At 35.8% G+C, this 17,884-nt stretch overlaps 1 protein-coding gene across 3 annotated transcripts in view; it reads left to right on the top strand.

Moving 5' to 3' along the window:
* Positions 1–17,884, top strand: part of tacr3a (tachykinin receptor 3a) — a 97,372-nt gene that overhangs the window by 12,556 nt on the left and 66,932 nt on the right. The window contains exon 1 of one of the 3 annotated variants that reach the window (XM_087235702.1): positions 17,116–17,766. The exons of 1 other annotated variant lie outside the window; for it this stretch is intronic. In XM_087235702.1, the coding sequence (XP_087091828.1) occupies positions 17,399–17,766 (368 nt within the window). In that variant the 5' untranslated portion in view covers positions 17,116–17,398. 3 annotated transcript variants of the gene reach the window in all.

Genomic DNA, 17,884 nt, shown 5'->3' with positions numbered 1-17,884 from the left:
TGAATCTCCCTCGATGCCCAATCATGTGGCAGCTCCATAAGCATGATAAGAAAACCCATGATGTAATTTTAATTAGCCTATTCAGCAGCCGAGCCGCTCTTGTTGTCGAACTCCAGCATTGCTATTATCGCGGTATGCTAAATTAAGCACCAGCCCTCTTACCTTCTTATCGGGGCTCAGTGACATTTGCATCACTGTCATTTCTTGAGTCTCTTCCCAGAGTCTGTGACGCAATCACCATCGGTCAGAATGCCATGACCTTGCCAGACCAATGAGCCTCTTGAAAGGTTTAGATCTGAACAGAAAGGAAGCCGAGGAACATTTGACGCTGAAAAGAGTATAAGAGTGTTTTTCTTTGTATGCAATGCAGATGAAGCATTGACCTCCTGTTGAGTTTCTCGAATGTGCAGGTGATGAGGAGGATTTAGCGGCTGCTCATCAATGTGATAATAGCCATCTTCAATGCTTTAGAAATCTTCCCCTCTTCATTCCTTCTGTTCAGTCTATCAAGGTCAGGAACGGGTGAAAACAAACACAACTGTTATCAAGTTTAATACTGCAAACCTTTTTTTCTTTTTTTATCAATCTCAATCTTTATCTTTATTTGTATACTTAAGGAGCATTTTTTTTTCTTAGGCAATCGAGAGAGCAGAGTACGTTTAGTGACAAAACAAATATTAATAATATACACTACCTGACAAAAGTCGATCCCAGTTGTAAGAGCAACAAATAATAACTTGATCATTTGTAAAAGTGGCAGAAGGTAGATATTTCCGATGAATCATCTGTTGAACTGCATCACAATCATCACAAATACTGCAGAAGACCTACAAGAACCCACATGCACACAAGATTCTCACAGAAATCAGTTAAGTTTGGTGAAGGAAAAATCATGGTATGGGGTTACATTCTGTATGGGGGCATGCAAGAGATCTGCAGAGTGGATGTCAACATCAACAGCCTGAGGTATCAAGGCATTTGTGCTGCCCACTACATTACAAATCACAGGAGAGGACAAACTCTTCAGCAGGATAGTGCTCCTCATACTTCAGCCTCCACATTAAGTTGCTGAAAGCAAAAAAGTTCAAGGTGCCCCAGGAATGGCCAGCCCAGTCACCAGCCATAAACATTATTGAGCAAGTCTGGGGTAAGATGAAAGAGGCATTGAAAGAATCTTGATGAACTCAGGGAGTCCTGCAAGAATGCTTTTTTTTGCCATTCCAGATGACTGAAAGGTATTTGAGTCACTGCAGAGATGTATGGATGCAGTCCTTCAAGCTCATGGGAGTCATACACTAACATTAATTATTTTTCCACTGCATCATGACTTCATATTCTATACTGTACATTATTTGTGAGTTAGCAAAGTCAGACCTTTCTGTCCTAATTAAATAATTAAAAATCAAGGCATAATCATGAATTTTGTTTGGTAAAATAAGTGTAATCTAGAGGCCTTTGACTTTCACAAGCCACTTCAGATACCAAATGATCAATTAGAAGTCAAGTTATTTGTTTTCCAGTAGTTATTTGTCCTAAAATGTAAAATATGTCATGGAAAAATCTTTTTAATTAAGAACACAAACTAATACTATATATATATATATATATATATATATATATATATATAACTTTTTTTTTTCTAATTTGGAGTAAATGGATTGAGTATTTAACACCAATATGTAAAATTGTTCTTTAATTGAAACATTTAAATGTAATATTATGTGTCTAAACATGTATCTTCTTTAAAGAAAATCTTTTAAAAGATTTATAGCCTTTAGAACACCATTGATGGTCTCCAAATATACTAACCGTCCACAGTCAGAGGAATGCTGGAGGGGTTGCGGCAATGTGGGTAATCACGCACATATATTTTGGGAATGTCCGAAGATACTTGCATTTTGGCAAGGGGTAAAGATTGAGATAATGAAAATTATGCAGGTAGATCTACCTTTTACTCCCCTGTTTTTCTTGCTTGAAGGGATACCCCAGGATATATATAATAAAAACCAGAGATATATACTACATATACTTTTACTAAGTGCAAGAAAGACCATAACAATAAATTGGATGAAGCCACACCCTCCAACAATAGTACAGTGGATAGAAAAACTTGATTGTATATATAGAATGGAGTATATAACTGCTTAACTTCAACTAAAACTGGATATTTTTAAACAAAGATGGGCACCTGTTACGTTGTACCTGAATAGGACATAGTATTTCTATCTCCTTTGAAACTTTTTTTATTTTATTTATTTTTTTGTTAATAATCGCTGCTGTCACTGAATGTTCTGTTCTGTAAAATGTTTTAATGTATACAAATAAAGTAAAAAAAAAAAAAAATTTATAGCTCCACATTTTTTACTGTTTATAGTTGTTGTTAAAGGAAAAAAAATACAAAGTATATGCAAGATCTGTAAGTCTCCTTCTGTATGAGAGATTATGTAAGTTACATATGTATTTTCTTTTAAAAACTCAAAATAAACAACTAATAAATGAAAAAGAAAAAGGAGAAAATAATAAACATGTGGTTATATTTGCTCTTTAGAATTTCATTTTCTTCTGTTCAGGAGGCATGGAGGCATATAAGTAGGATTTTAGACACTCTGAATGGCGTCTCAATTTGTTTTTTTACAGTGGGTAAGGAAGCAGAAATGGCACGTTCACAATCAGGCTATTGCTCAGTCCAAGACCAACTTCAAGAGCTAAGGCAAAAAAAAATCATCAGATATGGGTCACAGATGGAGTCACAAAACAGGATGTTTCATTTCCCATCAACAAATCTGAATGCCGCAGTCTATGATTTATGCAGCGAGATCCCACAGGTTCATTTAGTAAAGGTGGCACATTTCTTATCATGCCAGATTTACCTTAAAAAGAATATAATCGAAAAGGGAAACAGGAAAGGACTGCTCATGACTTCTCAAATCCTGTTTGATTCGCAAGATTGAATACTTTTCAAAGTGATGTCTTAGAACGGGAAGTGTGTTTATCTTATTTAAGCCGACAGTGATAAGAAAAGATGCGCATCAGACAGGGCCGGGCGATTTTTAGTTGAAACCAAGTGGAAAATATAGCCTGTAAAACTAAAGTTCTGAGCTCCACTTTGTCACATTCCAATGCTTTCAAAATAAATGACAAAACAAAGGTATGACTAAGAAACAAAGAGAAAATACCAGCCCTGAGGTGCTTCATGTACAGTAAGTGACTGTATAACTGTGCATCTGTCTTTCTCTCCGACGTTTCGCTCATCCTTCATTTCCATGACGACCCCAAGGCACAAAGGCCTCAGCAGAACACATTGCCAGAACTTCAGATGCATCTTCTCAGAAACGCTCAACTAAATGCAAGTGACATTGGCATCGCAGAGATTTCATGGTTGTCACTCAGTGCTTGAGAGGAAAGTTTACTATGTGGAGTTACATAAAGAATTTGTAGAAGCAACTAAAATAGCCGAATCAGGACACACTTGTTTAATTACATTGATTTAGTGTAGATTTTGTGTCTTAAAAGGGTGGTCCAATGCAATATCACATTTTCAACTTTGGTTGATGTGTAATGTAGCTGTGTGAACATAAACAACATGTCTGAATGTAGGACTAAGCCGAAAAGAAAATGAATGAATAAATAAGGGATATCCTTACAGCAGTCTATAATAATGTGTATCCTGTCAGATGTGCCTTGCAAAAACAGTGCAAAGCTAATTGTATGTGTGTGAACTTTGTAACGACATTGTGCGCTCATCATTGCAGAAAGGCTTGAATTAACTCCACAAAAATCTGTCAAATAGCCATTGGGAAAGTTCTCACTGTAGTAAGGGAGATCTGCTTCATTCTTTTCTGTCACTGTGTTGTTCATCTGTGTGAGACGCAGCAGGTGAAGGCTACTCCCACAACAGTGGTTTGTTCTATAGCCAATTAGTTTTTTAACTGATTTTGTTCTAGCCAAACTAAAAGAAATGAGGCCTTTTCTCCAGAGGAAAAAACATTATAGGAAATTCAGTAAAAATTTTCCTTGACAAATATTTGAAAAAAAAACCAAAAAATTCCCCAGGAAAGCTAATAATTTTTCCCTCAACTGTACATACACACCTAAATAACACGCTAAGGTGAAAATGCGTCATATAAACCTTTTAACTGAACCAAACCTGCCAAATAAAAGCGCACTCTAACAGCCAAAAAGAAAAATGAAATATGTGATTAGCATAGCAGAATAATTACATGCGGGGATGGTAGAAAAGCACCTGATGAATTATAACTTGTCAGCCTGTTCATGGGAACAGCAGGTCATATATAAGCAGGTGCATCATACTGGGGTTTGACAGGTTTGAATGGCATGTTGTAGCAGGTGTTTATTTACATGACAGTGGCTCGCTAGATTCTGAGGGAAACTAAGGTTGTTAAAATATTTTCAACCTTGAGATAACATTCAAAGCTAAGGTCACTTTGGAGGATGTTTCAGGAGGAAGAAACAGACAATGGAAACCAAAATGCTGATTTATATTGTTCAGTCTTTGTCAGTCAAACATGATTGATAGGAAAGCTTAACAAGGAACCCAACTGGTGTCAGAAACCCAAGTGTCTGATCAGTCGGTTTATTCCCATGTCACAAAATCAAGGCTGATATTGTAATATTATATTTTTGAAGCTCAGAAAACCTTGATTTGCTCACTTACTATTCTGTGTACTATGTTTAAAAAGGAAATGTATTCAAGGTTGTCACCTTTTGATCAATATGTTAGATATTCAGAAATACTACACATGTTTTGGTACCCTGGGGGCAGCAAGTGCTGTGTAACACTCAAAGGAGTGTGTTAAACACCTCATTAGTTGACAAGTCACTGTTTTTCATTGTAGAGGAGTCAATAATGTCCAAAAGACCCGTGATTTGAGATGTTAAATGAACATTGACAGGTTGTAAATAGAAAAGTGACAGATTTATATGATTGTCGGTGAGGTTAAAAAAAGACTTGGGTTTATTACAGTGTTGTCTATTTTTAACAAACCCAGATTAAAGATGAGATGAGATATGGACTTAAAACCCTATCACAATCTTTTTGGTATTTATTTTAATGACAATGTTATTAATGATAATTCATATGTATGCACTGGAAGATAAAAAAGTCATGTGTTTTTAGAGAAAATATACATTTTTATATTTTTAATGTTAATATTTTACAACAACAACAAAAAACTTCAACCCTGCTCTGGGATGTCTACTATCCTGCAGAGCTCAAACAAAATCAAACACACTGAAGCAGCTGGTCAAGCTTTTAAGGTTCACATAAAACACACAAGCAGATCATGTTTGCTGGACAGGAGTTCAAAGCCTCAAGCATACATTAAAATGTTATTTCTGTTTTATTCATACTTAACGCCAGAGGGCCCCCTTACACATAAACTCCACATATACGTTATTGAAAAAAAAACTAACCTACAGTCAGCTATCATTGCAGGACAACGAGAATAAAGATGATAGAAACAGACACATTTTGTTGCTACACCTGTACGCTGGCACCTTCAGATTGGCTTTGGTCTTGAAATTTGGTTTGATGAACTTTCAATTGAAGGATTTTTATTTCTGGGAGCCCTGTACCAATATGGTGGTGGAATTGACACATGCTCAGGGCTCGTATGCGATATCTAGTGTACATGTCTATGTTGATGTAGGACAACAAATAAAACTAAAATGTCATTACTACACCCGCACACAACACAAAAGTTTGGCATCTTCAGATTGGCTGCGTCCAAAATCGCATACTTCCATACTATACAGTATACGCTAAACACAAAATGCAAGCCGAGTAGTATGTCCAAATTCATAGAATTGGAAAATCAGTATGTGAGAAGTACCCAGATGACTTACTACTTCCAGCGAGATTCTGAAATGCGTATCCCAGGCATGCTGCAGTATCCCATGATGCCCCACGAGAGAATTCATGAATGAGAGTGAAGCGACGCAACTGACACAGATAGGTCACAAGATGATAACAACATGGCCGAGTAGTACTTTTGAATTTAAATGCAGTACCTACGGAGCAGTAGGCGGTTTCGAACGCAGCTTAAGTGTGGTTGAATGATTTTTATCCTGGGAGCTCTGTACCAATATGGCGGCAGCATTGGCGCATGTTCAGGGCCCATATGTGATATTAAGTGTACATATCTATGTCAGTGTGAACAACAACGAGAATAAAGATCATATAAACTGATTCATTTCATTACTACACCCGCATACAATGCAAGTGTCTGGCATCATCAGATTGGCTTTGGTTTTGATTTTGGTTTGATGAACTTTCGATTGAATGAATTTTGTCCTCGGAGCCCTGTACCAATATGGTGGCGATATTGGTGCATGCTCAGGGCCTGTATGCGATATCTAGTGTACATAACTGTGTCATTGTTGGACAACAAAGAGAATAAAGATGATAGAAATGGATACATTTCATTACTATACCTTTAAGCAATGCTAAAGTCCTGCATCATCAGATTGCCTTTAGACTCTTCAAACTTGAAGAGAATAAACAAACACACATGCCAATATATGGATTATTTGCATTCTTCGAGTCATCCTGGGTGTTTTATAAGCATAGACTATATTTATAATGTAATGCTAATTGACCAAGCCTTTATCACTGTATTGAATACTATAAAATTGCATATTTCTTCTTCATTCTGTGATATTAAACCATGTCTGGCCACAAAAATGAGTGATTTCAAACACTCTAATGTTATGAAAGGAATTTAGAGGAAGATATGACGGTAAATCTCTGTAAATCTATCACACATGTACTATTGTAATAATAACTACAAAGACTGATTACAGATTTTATCGTTATTATTGAAATAAGTCACATTTTGTTTCGTGGAAAGAATTTTTATCAGTATAATTCAAACAATAAGATATCACCAATCCCAATTCCAGATTTTATATTTACTTGCTATATATATATATATATATATATATATATATATATATATATATATATATATATATATATATATATATATATATATATATATATATGCTTTTTAAAAATTATAGCTTTGCGTTTGCTATGATGGCAGTCAGAATTGAAATAGCATAGAATCAGTTCTTACAGTAAGGCACCATCCCAATTTTCCTCTTTTCAATAGATTTCTGAAAGAAAGCAGGCAGGTTTAGTCGATTCTATTTTCTTTATCACGCCTTAGATGCGCAACAATTACATTCACTTATGCCATTTCCCAGCCAACTGTGGAAAAAGATTTTCCGAGCTGAAAGCTGTCATTATAACACTAAGCTATTTTTCTCTTTTGGTTGGATATGCTGAATGCTCATCACATCTGACGAATCAATTTCAGGCTCTGCTTTGTTTTGGTTCGAATATTAGGTGTATTCATCAGGTGTTTTATCTGCAGTGTCTGGCACAGGGAGCTCATGGGATTGTTTGTGTATATTGGTTGTGTTTCTGACTGACCCGAGGCCATGTCAGAGATGGTGGCAGGTGAAGCCCATGAGGCTCGCTGTTTATTTCCTTCTGGCATTTACCAATGTGACATGTTGATGTGATAATTGAAAGGAGGTGAGACTTTTTGGAGGAAACCTTTGCCGTCATTAGAGCAGTGAAGACATTATGTGATGTGGATCGATGCTGAGGTCACTCCGCAAGCCGTGACTGGCAACCTTCAGCTTCAATTTTTCAAGGCTTGACTGACATGCTCATGCTTCTATGCATTTTAACTTTCAACTATTGTGGTGTTACAGATGGACATCATCTGGACATCATGTGAAGCTGATACTGAAACCAGTTTTTTATTACTGCATGTAGTTTTTATACAGTCAAGCCTGAAATTATTCATACCCTTGGCAAATTCTGATTAAAGTTACTTATATTCAACCAAGCTTTTTTTTATTTTGACCAAAAATCCATGGAATCTCCTCATCCACCACCAGTGTGCAGCATCCACCTGGCTGACGTGACGGCAGCCATATTGCTCTAGACCACACACCAGCTGATTGGGGGAGAGAAGACAGAGTGATGAAGTCAATTATGATATAGGGATGGTCAGGAGGCCATGATGGACAGAGGCCAGTAGGTAAATTTGGCCAGGATGTTGGCGTTAAAGCCCTACTCTTTATCGAAAGACATTCTGCTATTTTTAATGACCACAGAGAGTTGGGACCTTGGTTAAACGTCTCATCTGAAAAACGGCACTCAGTGAGCAGTATAGAGTCCCCTTCACTATACTGGGGCGTTAGTACCCACTCAGACCACATGTTGTGCACCCCCTGCTGTCCTTACTAACACCACTTCCGGCAGCAACCTAGCTTTCCCATGTAGTCTCCCATCCAGGTACTGACCGGGTGCAGTTTTGCTTAGCTTCAGTGGGCGACCATGTGAGAGTTGCAGAGTTAATTAATTAATCATTTTTAATTATATTTTTTGTTATAAATCATTTACAGTGAAAATATCTGAGAAAAGTTTACTACTCAGAAATACTCAACCCAGCCTCGTTCTGAAAACTTGGTCCTGTGGATGTTTCTGGAGACAAAATACGCCCTGGGAGGTATGTATTTTTGCAGTTTTTGTTTTCGCGAATCTGCGTAAACCCACCAGAGGCTGCTGTCGACCGACTGAATGATTGACTGAACAATCGGGCAATCGACAGACCCACCCTCCTCTTTCTCTGATACCATCTAATTTTACTAAACCCAACCGAAGGTTTAGAATAAAGCTGTCCAGAAAAAAGAAAAGCCCTCGTCTGATTTTTTTTTTTTACCACATTTTCGGATTTTACCATATTCTGACCCTGTTGTTCACTCGTTCGTTTTATTTTTTGGATTCTGTTTTTGATACCTGATTTCTGGAACCACTCTTCCCCCCACTCGAGCCCAATCGTCATCGTAGTCAACTCCTTCTCTGCGTCTCAAGTCCGCCGAGCTAACTAGACAAACTGGTTGTGGCGGGAAAGCCATCCACGCGGAGGTAAGCGGTCAGCCGGTGAGCACCAAAAGAAAAGGTGTCATACCGGCCCGTAGCGGTAAAAAAAAAGAATTTCAGCCATACGTATCTCTGTCTACGCAATTCGCGGTCTCCAGAAATGTCTGCAGGACTACGTTTTCAGAATGAGCCTGGGTTGGAAATAATTTATAATAAAAATTAATTTATAATAAACATATTAAACAATAAATAATCAATTGTATCACTTCATTTTGATGGTCCCTTTAACGCATTTTGTTGAATTTCAGTTAAAATGTATCTAAATGCCAACTAATTCTCATTAGATTATAAGTAGACTGTTTGGTTAGGGTTGGGGTAGTTAGTGTAAGTTGCTATGTACTTGCAGAGTTTCTTATAGTTGGTTAAATGTCTGTTGAAGGAGCATATCAACAGATATTAAGCAGACAGTCTACTAATTCTCAAATGAGAAGTAATTGGTATGTAGGTGCAATGCAGCTTGTAGTCAACAAAATGTGCAATAAGGACAATCAAAATAGAGTCTTACCTAATAAATATATGAATAAATATGAATAATAATGAAAATGTATATAAATTGCATAAAGATAATTGTATTACTCTAATCCATTTGCAATGTGTGCCATTTTGAGTCTTCTCAGTTTTTTTTTTTTCTTTTTTTTCTTGCACGATTTAATAATTGACTTCACTGGGCAGGTACTTTTGGAAAGGAAATGCTTATGTGTAATTAATCTATGACTTCCTTGTATCTTTAATTATCAGCAAAAGTGATCTGTCCCCTACCGTTTTTTCTCTATGTGAGTGAGGCATGATTTTTCTGCACAAAACCTGAACGCTTTGCTTGCTGCACCTGAGGAACTTGACAATTCACTGTCCATTTTCATGAGCATCACTTTTCATTTGTTAGTGATTAAATATTGTTAGGCCCCAACCTAGCTTGAATTTGTGTTCCTTTGTGTTCAAGAGATAATTTATCCAGATGGGTAATGCTTTATAATAGCTATAAAAAACATTCTATGGAAGGGTGCCAGCAAGCACCAGCATTTTTCTAAACATCTTCGGTAACACTTTATAATAACTACACACTATGAAGCACTTTTTAAGCATTTGGACATAGTTAATTCTTTATTTTTTAGCATTAACTCTACATTAACAGATCTTAGTAGCAGTTTACAGCGCATAAATAGTCCTCACTTCAGATTAGGTCACAAAACTGAGCATGCATTTATTAGCATAAAAAGTAACTTATTTTATACCTGAATACTAATACATATATAAATGTTAATTTAAATTGTTTATTAATCATTTACTTACTCAGATTGATCTTTAAAAAGACGCCAACTATTCCTAAATAAATGTTTTGTAAATAATGCAATGCTTAATCTAGCAATGAAAAATTAATTGTTAACAAAGCATGAAAACAGTATTTGTAGCTGTAGTTATAAAATTCTTACCAACGTCTTACCAACAAATAGTGAATTAACTATTTGATCGTGCTTAATTAATGATTCATAATGTGTAGTTATTATAGTGTTACTGAAGATATTTTGAAAAATATTAGTGCATGCTGGCACCCATTGACTTCCATAGATTTTTTTTCGCTTGTAAGGGAAGTCGATGCAACTAGCATTCTTTAAAAAATATATATCTTTGAGTTCAACAGAGGAAAGAAACCCTTAAAATGTTTAAACAAGAAAAATAAATGATCATTTTCACTTTTGGGTGTCCTTTTAAGAAGCACTTCATGACAGATATATAGCTCATAAATGGCTGCTTATTAATTTAATCATTCTCATACTGTCTCATCCACTCACATTGAAAGAATGACATTTGGGTTGTCTTTTCCGACGCTTCTGGTGGAATGGATGATCTGGCGGTCTGTGCTTATCTTTTATTAAGGCTCGGAGAGTAAACCCTGACCTTGTACTCCGTGTATCTATCAATAGTCTTCCAGAGCCACACAGCTGGTTTTCTCTATCACCTCAAGCAGAAAGAGATCTAATGAACCACCGAGCTCAACATTTGGCAGAATGTGATAAGCTCTGTCAGTGGTGAAAAAGTTCAAGCTTTAACGTTTAAAGAAACCCTTATCAGCACTATTTCCTGAATTTTGTTTGCCTGGAAGAATGATGCTACATGAACAAACGCTCAATTAAATTTATACTTCTCATCATTCATCATGCTTTCAAACTGGGTTGGGGTAAAAAAAAAAGGATTTTAGTATAGACCACATGCTATCTTTTCCAGGAAGCCACTAGTATCTGTCTTTGTACATTTATGAATGAAATATTCAAACAATGATTAATCTATATTTTAGAAAGGCAAAACCACATGTTGGCAAAGCAATAAAAGTCTCTTGACTCAGATGTTTGCAAACCCAACAGTCACACTGTTTAATGCCACCCTTTGACATTTGATTTTACGATGTCCAAATTATTCTTTAGTTGAGAGGGACATTTATTATTAGCATAAATCTCATGCTGTTAATGCTTGTTTTGCAAAGCTTGCATACTTTTATTTTGTTAAGATTTTTTATTTTTTATTTAAAAGCTTTCACTTTCAGAAAAAAGCAACATAAGCATCACATGATAAAATCACCAGTGTGTTTTGGTTCTGGAACCCTCTTGTGAATTATTAATTTTTTGAAAAATGTTTCAAATTCACATATTTCACATGATTTTAACGTGATCACACAAACACACCGTTAACAGTTTTTGTAAATTACACAGTATTTAACTGTAATATGAACTGTATTTTCCTGTAGGACAGCTATACAGTATGTTACTGTATTTAAAAGTCTCATTGTGAAACCTAATGTTAATTCAAAGTCCCTTAAAGACAAGTCATTCCACTTGGTGGCCATCTCTGAAATGCCTCATGGGCATTCTGCCTGCAAAACTGTTTGCAAGCTTATATACATACATAACCTATTTGAAATCACCAATAAAATTAAACACCATCTGTCTCATAAATTTTTTTCTAAACTTTTGAATCAAACAAAATCAACATATTTTCATTTTGCTCGCACTCGAAAGGAACAAGATCACGACACCGACCTCATTTAGGGCGTTCTAGACATTATCATCCTCTGGATTATCTTTTGTCCAAGTACGCTGGTCTTCCAAAGTAATTCCTAACTTGGTCTTGATGGTGAATCTCCTCCAGAAATGACAGCCACTCTTTGTTTGTTGGTCCTCGTGCAATTACTGCCATGTGATGTGCGTTTGACAGGATGGACTGTCCCTCGCATTTGTTTTATACAGATTACAAAATCCAAAAATGTTTGTTTTTAAGTGTATTGGTTCATTTAAAAGTACAGATTTTAAGCTTTATGTGGATATATTTCTTATGTCTGTGAAGCAAGTATATTCGCTGACATTCCAGTGTGTTTGTAACGGTTGTAAAAGCACATGTCTGGTCCCCCAGAGAAAAGTCAGTCTATAGTGATCGATGATTGGCTCCTGTAGTAGGCAGGGCATCATTTGCCATATTGACTATGATACTTTTTCTTATTCATAACTATACCAGTGACACATCTTGTGTATTATATAGTCTTTCAAGAGTTCACACTTAGCTGATGATTGATTATAAAGCTTGTTTGGCAGCTTATAAGATCCTTGAGCCCGGGGCTCCCTCCCGTTTGCAAGCCGAGAGGGGAGTTTGAGCTCAGGTACTCCTGCTGTAGTAGCTAATAAACAGATTATGATTGCTCTTAAGAGATAACTACTTACTTGCATGTCTATGGTGCCAATTTGGATTAGTCAGTTAACTTAAGTTGCATGTTTTTAGATGGTGGCAAGAAACTAGGGAACCCAGGGGAAACCCACGTGAGCACAGGAAGAACATGTAAACTCTGCACAGAAACGTCGGCTGGCTTGGTAAAGACCAGAACTAGTGACGTTCTTGCTGTGAGACAACAGTGCTAACCACTGCGCCACTATGCCGCCCATCTAGGAAAGGAGAAGTAGGGGTGGAAGGGAAGATTCTTCAAAATGAAGATGGCTCTTAAATGGAACTTAGGGTCATTATAGTGGCTTAGGAATGGTCTAATTGTTGAATCATAAATTGAATAATGCAGGACCAGCTGCAAGCAATCATAAGCACGTGATTCTCTTGAAATTAGTTTATAAATAAACTTCACTTGGTATATTTTACCATAAAGACTCATTGTAAATTACACAAGGTTCCACAATATTAATTCATGTGGCCCAACACAAATAGTTTAAATGTTAAGTAGATATTAAGTACAAACATATATAGATTGAACATGAAACAATTAAGTTTTCCCATAAAAATCTCAAGAATTGTTGCTTCAGCTCATTTTTAGAAAGTTCAAACAAGCAGAAATCTTGAGTTTATACAAAACTCTAGATACATATACAGCAAGAAAAAAGGTGCTATAAATGTAACTACAATGTTTTTGCTGCAATTGATTTACCATAAGTTACTGGTGAACTGCTGACAGTGAGTTACTGTAATATTTTTGCTGTAATTGATTTACCGTAAGTTACTGGTGAACTGCTGCTGACAGTGAGTTACTGTAATATTTTTGCTGTAATTGATTTACCGTAAGTTACTGGTGAACTGCTGCTGACAGTGAGTTACTGTAATATTTTTGCTGTAATTGATTTACCTTAAGTTAATGGTGAACTGCTGACAGTGAGTTACTGTAATATTTTTGCTGTAATTGATTTACCATAAGTTACTGGTGAACTGCTGACAGTGAGTTACTGTAGTATTTTTGCTGTAATTGATTTACCGTAAGTTACTGGTGAACTGCTGACAGTGAGTTACTGTAATATTTTTGCTGTAATTGATTTACCGTAAGTTACTGGTGAACTGCTGACAGTGAGTTACTGTAGTAGTTTTGCTGTAATTGATTTACCGTAAGTTACTGGTGAACTGCTGACAGTGAGTTACTGTAATATTTTTGCTGTAATTGATTTACCGTAAGTTACTGGTGAACTGCTGACAGTGAGTTACTGTAATATTTTAGCTGTAATTGATTTACCATAAGTTACTGGTGAACTGCTGACAGTGAGTTACTGTAATTGTTAACAATGCAAACAAATATATGGTTGTTTAATCATTCATCTTTTTTAATATAGTGCATGTTACCCTTTCACAATATTCTTTTTGTTATTTTTAGAGCTTTACAATATCGGGAAAACTCTGATATTGCAATTTTTTTTTTTCTGTGATAAATATTCACAGTATAGTTTGAACAGCACTATTTATATAACATGTCTTTATTGAGTTTTTTCAAGGTTAAACAATCATTCAAACCCCAATACCCAAACTCTACCCCAGGCAAGTTTAGGGAAAATATAAATAATAATAATACCAAAATAAATTAATTAATTAAAATAAAAATCCAATCAAGCACGAATTAATATTCCACATCCTCAGACTTCCAAATCTTTTTCAGTATCTCTATTTTTCAAAAAGTTTAAAAACGCCTCCCAGATATCACAAAATTCAAAGGATTTTTTTCCTAATTATATGTAAGTCCAATGGAGGGGGATTAACATTTTTCCAACATAAAGCAATACAACGCCTTGCTTGTATTAAACATAAATCAATCAAGTTTCCCTCTTTTACAAAGCACAACTGTTTTCATACATTTTCAATATACATAATTCAGGACATAAAGGAATTGGAATGGAAATAAATTGTGAAATATATTGAGTCACCTCCACCTCAAATGTTTGTACCTCCTCCCACACACAATGAAAAATGTACCTTGTATTTTATTGCATTTAAAACAAAGCGAATAGCACTATTTGACGGTTTTTCTGGGGAGTTTAACAGTATTCAGGTACATAAATTAAATAGTCACAATGCAAAAAACGCTTTTCTTACTTTGTTTTGTCTAGTTTCTAGTCCAAATATAAAAAGATTATGGGGCAAGAAAAAATAGTGTTATTCTTAGAAGATTGATTTCGCTTTGAAATTAGTCCGAATTTTAGATACTTGGACTAAAACAAGACAAAAATTGTAAGTGAGAAAAACAGATTTGAACATAAATCACATACATTTGGTATAAATACAGTTATTAAATATAATTCTTTAGCTTCTGCTCAACCATAAATCAGACACAACAGTGCATATCTTTACGATGTGACTATTGAAATGCTAAAATTATATACTGTGCAGCCCTAGTTATTTTTATTGTAATGTTTTATTTGAAACATTTTAGGATGCAAAAACATATTACAAAGAAAACACTGTTTATATAAAAATATGTTTGCTGTTTGTTTAAATTACTTAAAATAAATAAATAAATAAATATTTGTTTTCGTGACAAAATAAAAAATAATCATATTGTTGTTATTATTATTATTATTATTATTATTATTATTAACAACAACAACAACAACGATAATAATAATAATTATTATTATAATAATAATTTTCTAAAAGATTAGGGCAAGAAAGCTACAAAGCCTATAAAAAACAGCATGTATGTTTAGGTATGTTTTGATGCTGGTTTAGTTCTTGCTGGTTTTTAATGGCTCTTTGCTGGTTCTATCCAGCATATATGCTGCTCAGGACCAGCAAAAGACCAGCAAGAACCAGCAACATATAAAATATGTTTGCTGTTTGTTTAAATAGCTTATTTAAAATGAGCTGAAACAGCACAATTGGTTTATCTTCACTCCACTTAAATCTGTAAAAAACAGTAAGTTAACTTAATTTCTTTATGTTGTCCCAACACAAACCGATTGTGTGCAAGCTAGCATTTTTTACCATGAACATTTTAAAAAAAATTAATGTGTTACTTGCCGTTTATGACATTTACTTGTAAGAAATTTTTTAAATCTAATACATGGTTTTATAGCTAAAATTAATTATGATTTCATTTTAATATTATGCATGAAGTACTGCCATTTTCAAGTGAAATTGTTCATTTGACTGTAAAACATAATAATAAGCTTCTTTGGCAGTTAAATGAATGAATATGATGGTTAGAGAAAACGTAAGGATAATGAATGTGCATCTCTGCCAGATTTGTTTCATTATTCTGAACATCTGCTGTGTAACAAATGTCCAAGGTTGCGATAATGGCATTCAATCTCTTTAAGAGACTGTTGAACACATCTCACGTGCCATGAGATTGACAGACCTTCACAAAGTTAATTCTGCATGATTGCGGGAACATGGTTTTGCTTCCAACTTGTTATTGTTATTAATCGTTTTTATTTATCTTGAATGTTTCATGTGAAGAAACAACATACATGTATTTCACTCTACCAGTGTTTCCACTATACAGCTCGTCTGTAAATCAGTCTCATTACCCAATAGACATGTTTTAGATTTTTCCCATGATTGCAATATGTGCAAATAAAAATTGCACACAGAATTCATGCAGCTCCCTGAAATAAATACATTTATAATATAGCTGCCATGAAGATGGATGCTCCACTAATGAGTTGGTTCAAATTGACTAGTTTAATATAGAATACAGAATGCAATTGTGTGTTACATATATGAGAAGCATGAAATTAACAACACCACAGTGACCTGATCTAATAGACATTGCTGTTTGGTGCTTCCAAAGCAATTCATACCTAATATCTTTACCTTGCACTTAAAAAGGATGTTTTGATATTTAAGGGGATTGTTCATCCAAAAAATGACAATTTACTCATTTACTCAGCCTCAAGTGGTTAAAATCCTTTATGAGATAAGATATTTTGAAGATAGCTGAAATCCTGTAACCATTGAATACCATAGTTGGAAAAACAAATACTGTTTTAGTCAATGCTTATAGGCTTCCAGCTTTCTTCCAAATATCTTCATTTGTGTTTAACAGAAGAAAGAAAATCAAGCAGGTTTGGAAAGAAGTAGAGTGAGTAACCTATAACATATTTTCATTTTTGGGTGAACTATCCATTTAATGATCTTTTAATCATTGATAAAACATCCATAATTAACTTAATACAATAAAATGTGTTTCTAGGACACAGCAATCTGACCTTTTTTCCCTTAAGCCACTGGCCATTGGCCTGTTTCGTAAATGTATTTCAGTCATTGATTCAATTCGGGATCGAGTGCAATTTGTCATTGTCTGTACTTTAACTCTACACCGTGAATAAATCGATCACTTTCTCTCCCAGTAGCACTTGTTAGTCCAGTTGTCACACAGAGCGCATGGCAGTGCATCAGACTACACTGTTGCGCTCGAGCCTGCACGCGTTCAACAGGAGTCAAGAGACAATCGCGCGTCTATAACAACTCATAAGAGATTTACTTATCGATACACAAGAGTAGAGAATTTGCCGTCTATTCGCACCAAATCGATCGCTTTTTAAGTGACATGTTGCCGTTTTCCGCTTGAGCAGAGGACTTAGTCGCGCGCGTTTGGAGCAGTGCGCCCCGCGCACGGTAACCAGTGCACTTGAAGTAATTTATATCTAAATATTTCTGGACATTTCTGGCATGGCACAGTCACAGAACGGATCTAACCTAACGGGGAACTTTACGAACCAGTTCGTGCAGCCGCCGTGGCGCGTGGCGCTGTGGTCGGTGGCGTACAGCTCCATCCTGGCGATCGCGGTGTTCGGGAATCTGATCGTCATGTGGATCATTCTGGCTCATAAGCGGATGCGAACCGTCACCAACTACTTTCTGCTCAACCTGGCGTTTTCGGACGCCTCCATGGCCGCCTTCAACACTTTGATCAATTTCGTTTACGCCACACACGGAGATTGGTATTTCGGAGAAGCCTACTGCAAATTTCACAACTTTTTCCCCGTCACCTCCGTGTTTGCCAGCATTTACTCCATGAGCGCAATCGCAGTCGACAGGTAGAGTATACGTGGAGCTCAACAGCAGATCTCAATGAGTGTCGTGTTCTCATTCACGCAGTTTCATTCATTCACTGCAGGAAAGCGTTCAGAGAAGGCTTGAACTTTTCTCTTGTTT

This window comes from Danio rerio, chromosome 1, assembly GCF_052040795.2.
Source record: "Danio rerio strain M-AB ecotype USA chromosome 1, GRCz13ab, whole genome shotgun sequence".
NCBI classification, from domain to species: Eukaryota; Metazoa; Chordata; class Actinopteri; order Cypriniformes; family Danionidae; genus Danio; species Danio rerio.
This window is presented reverse-complemented; position numbering and strand designations above follow the sequence as displayed.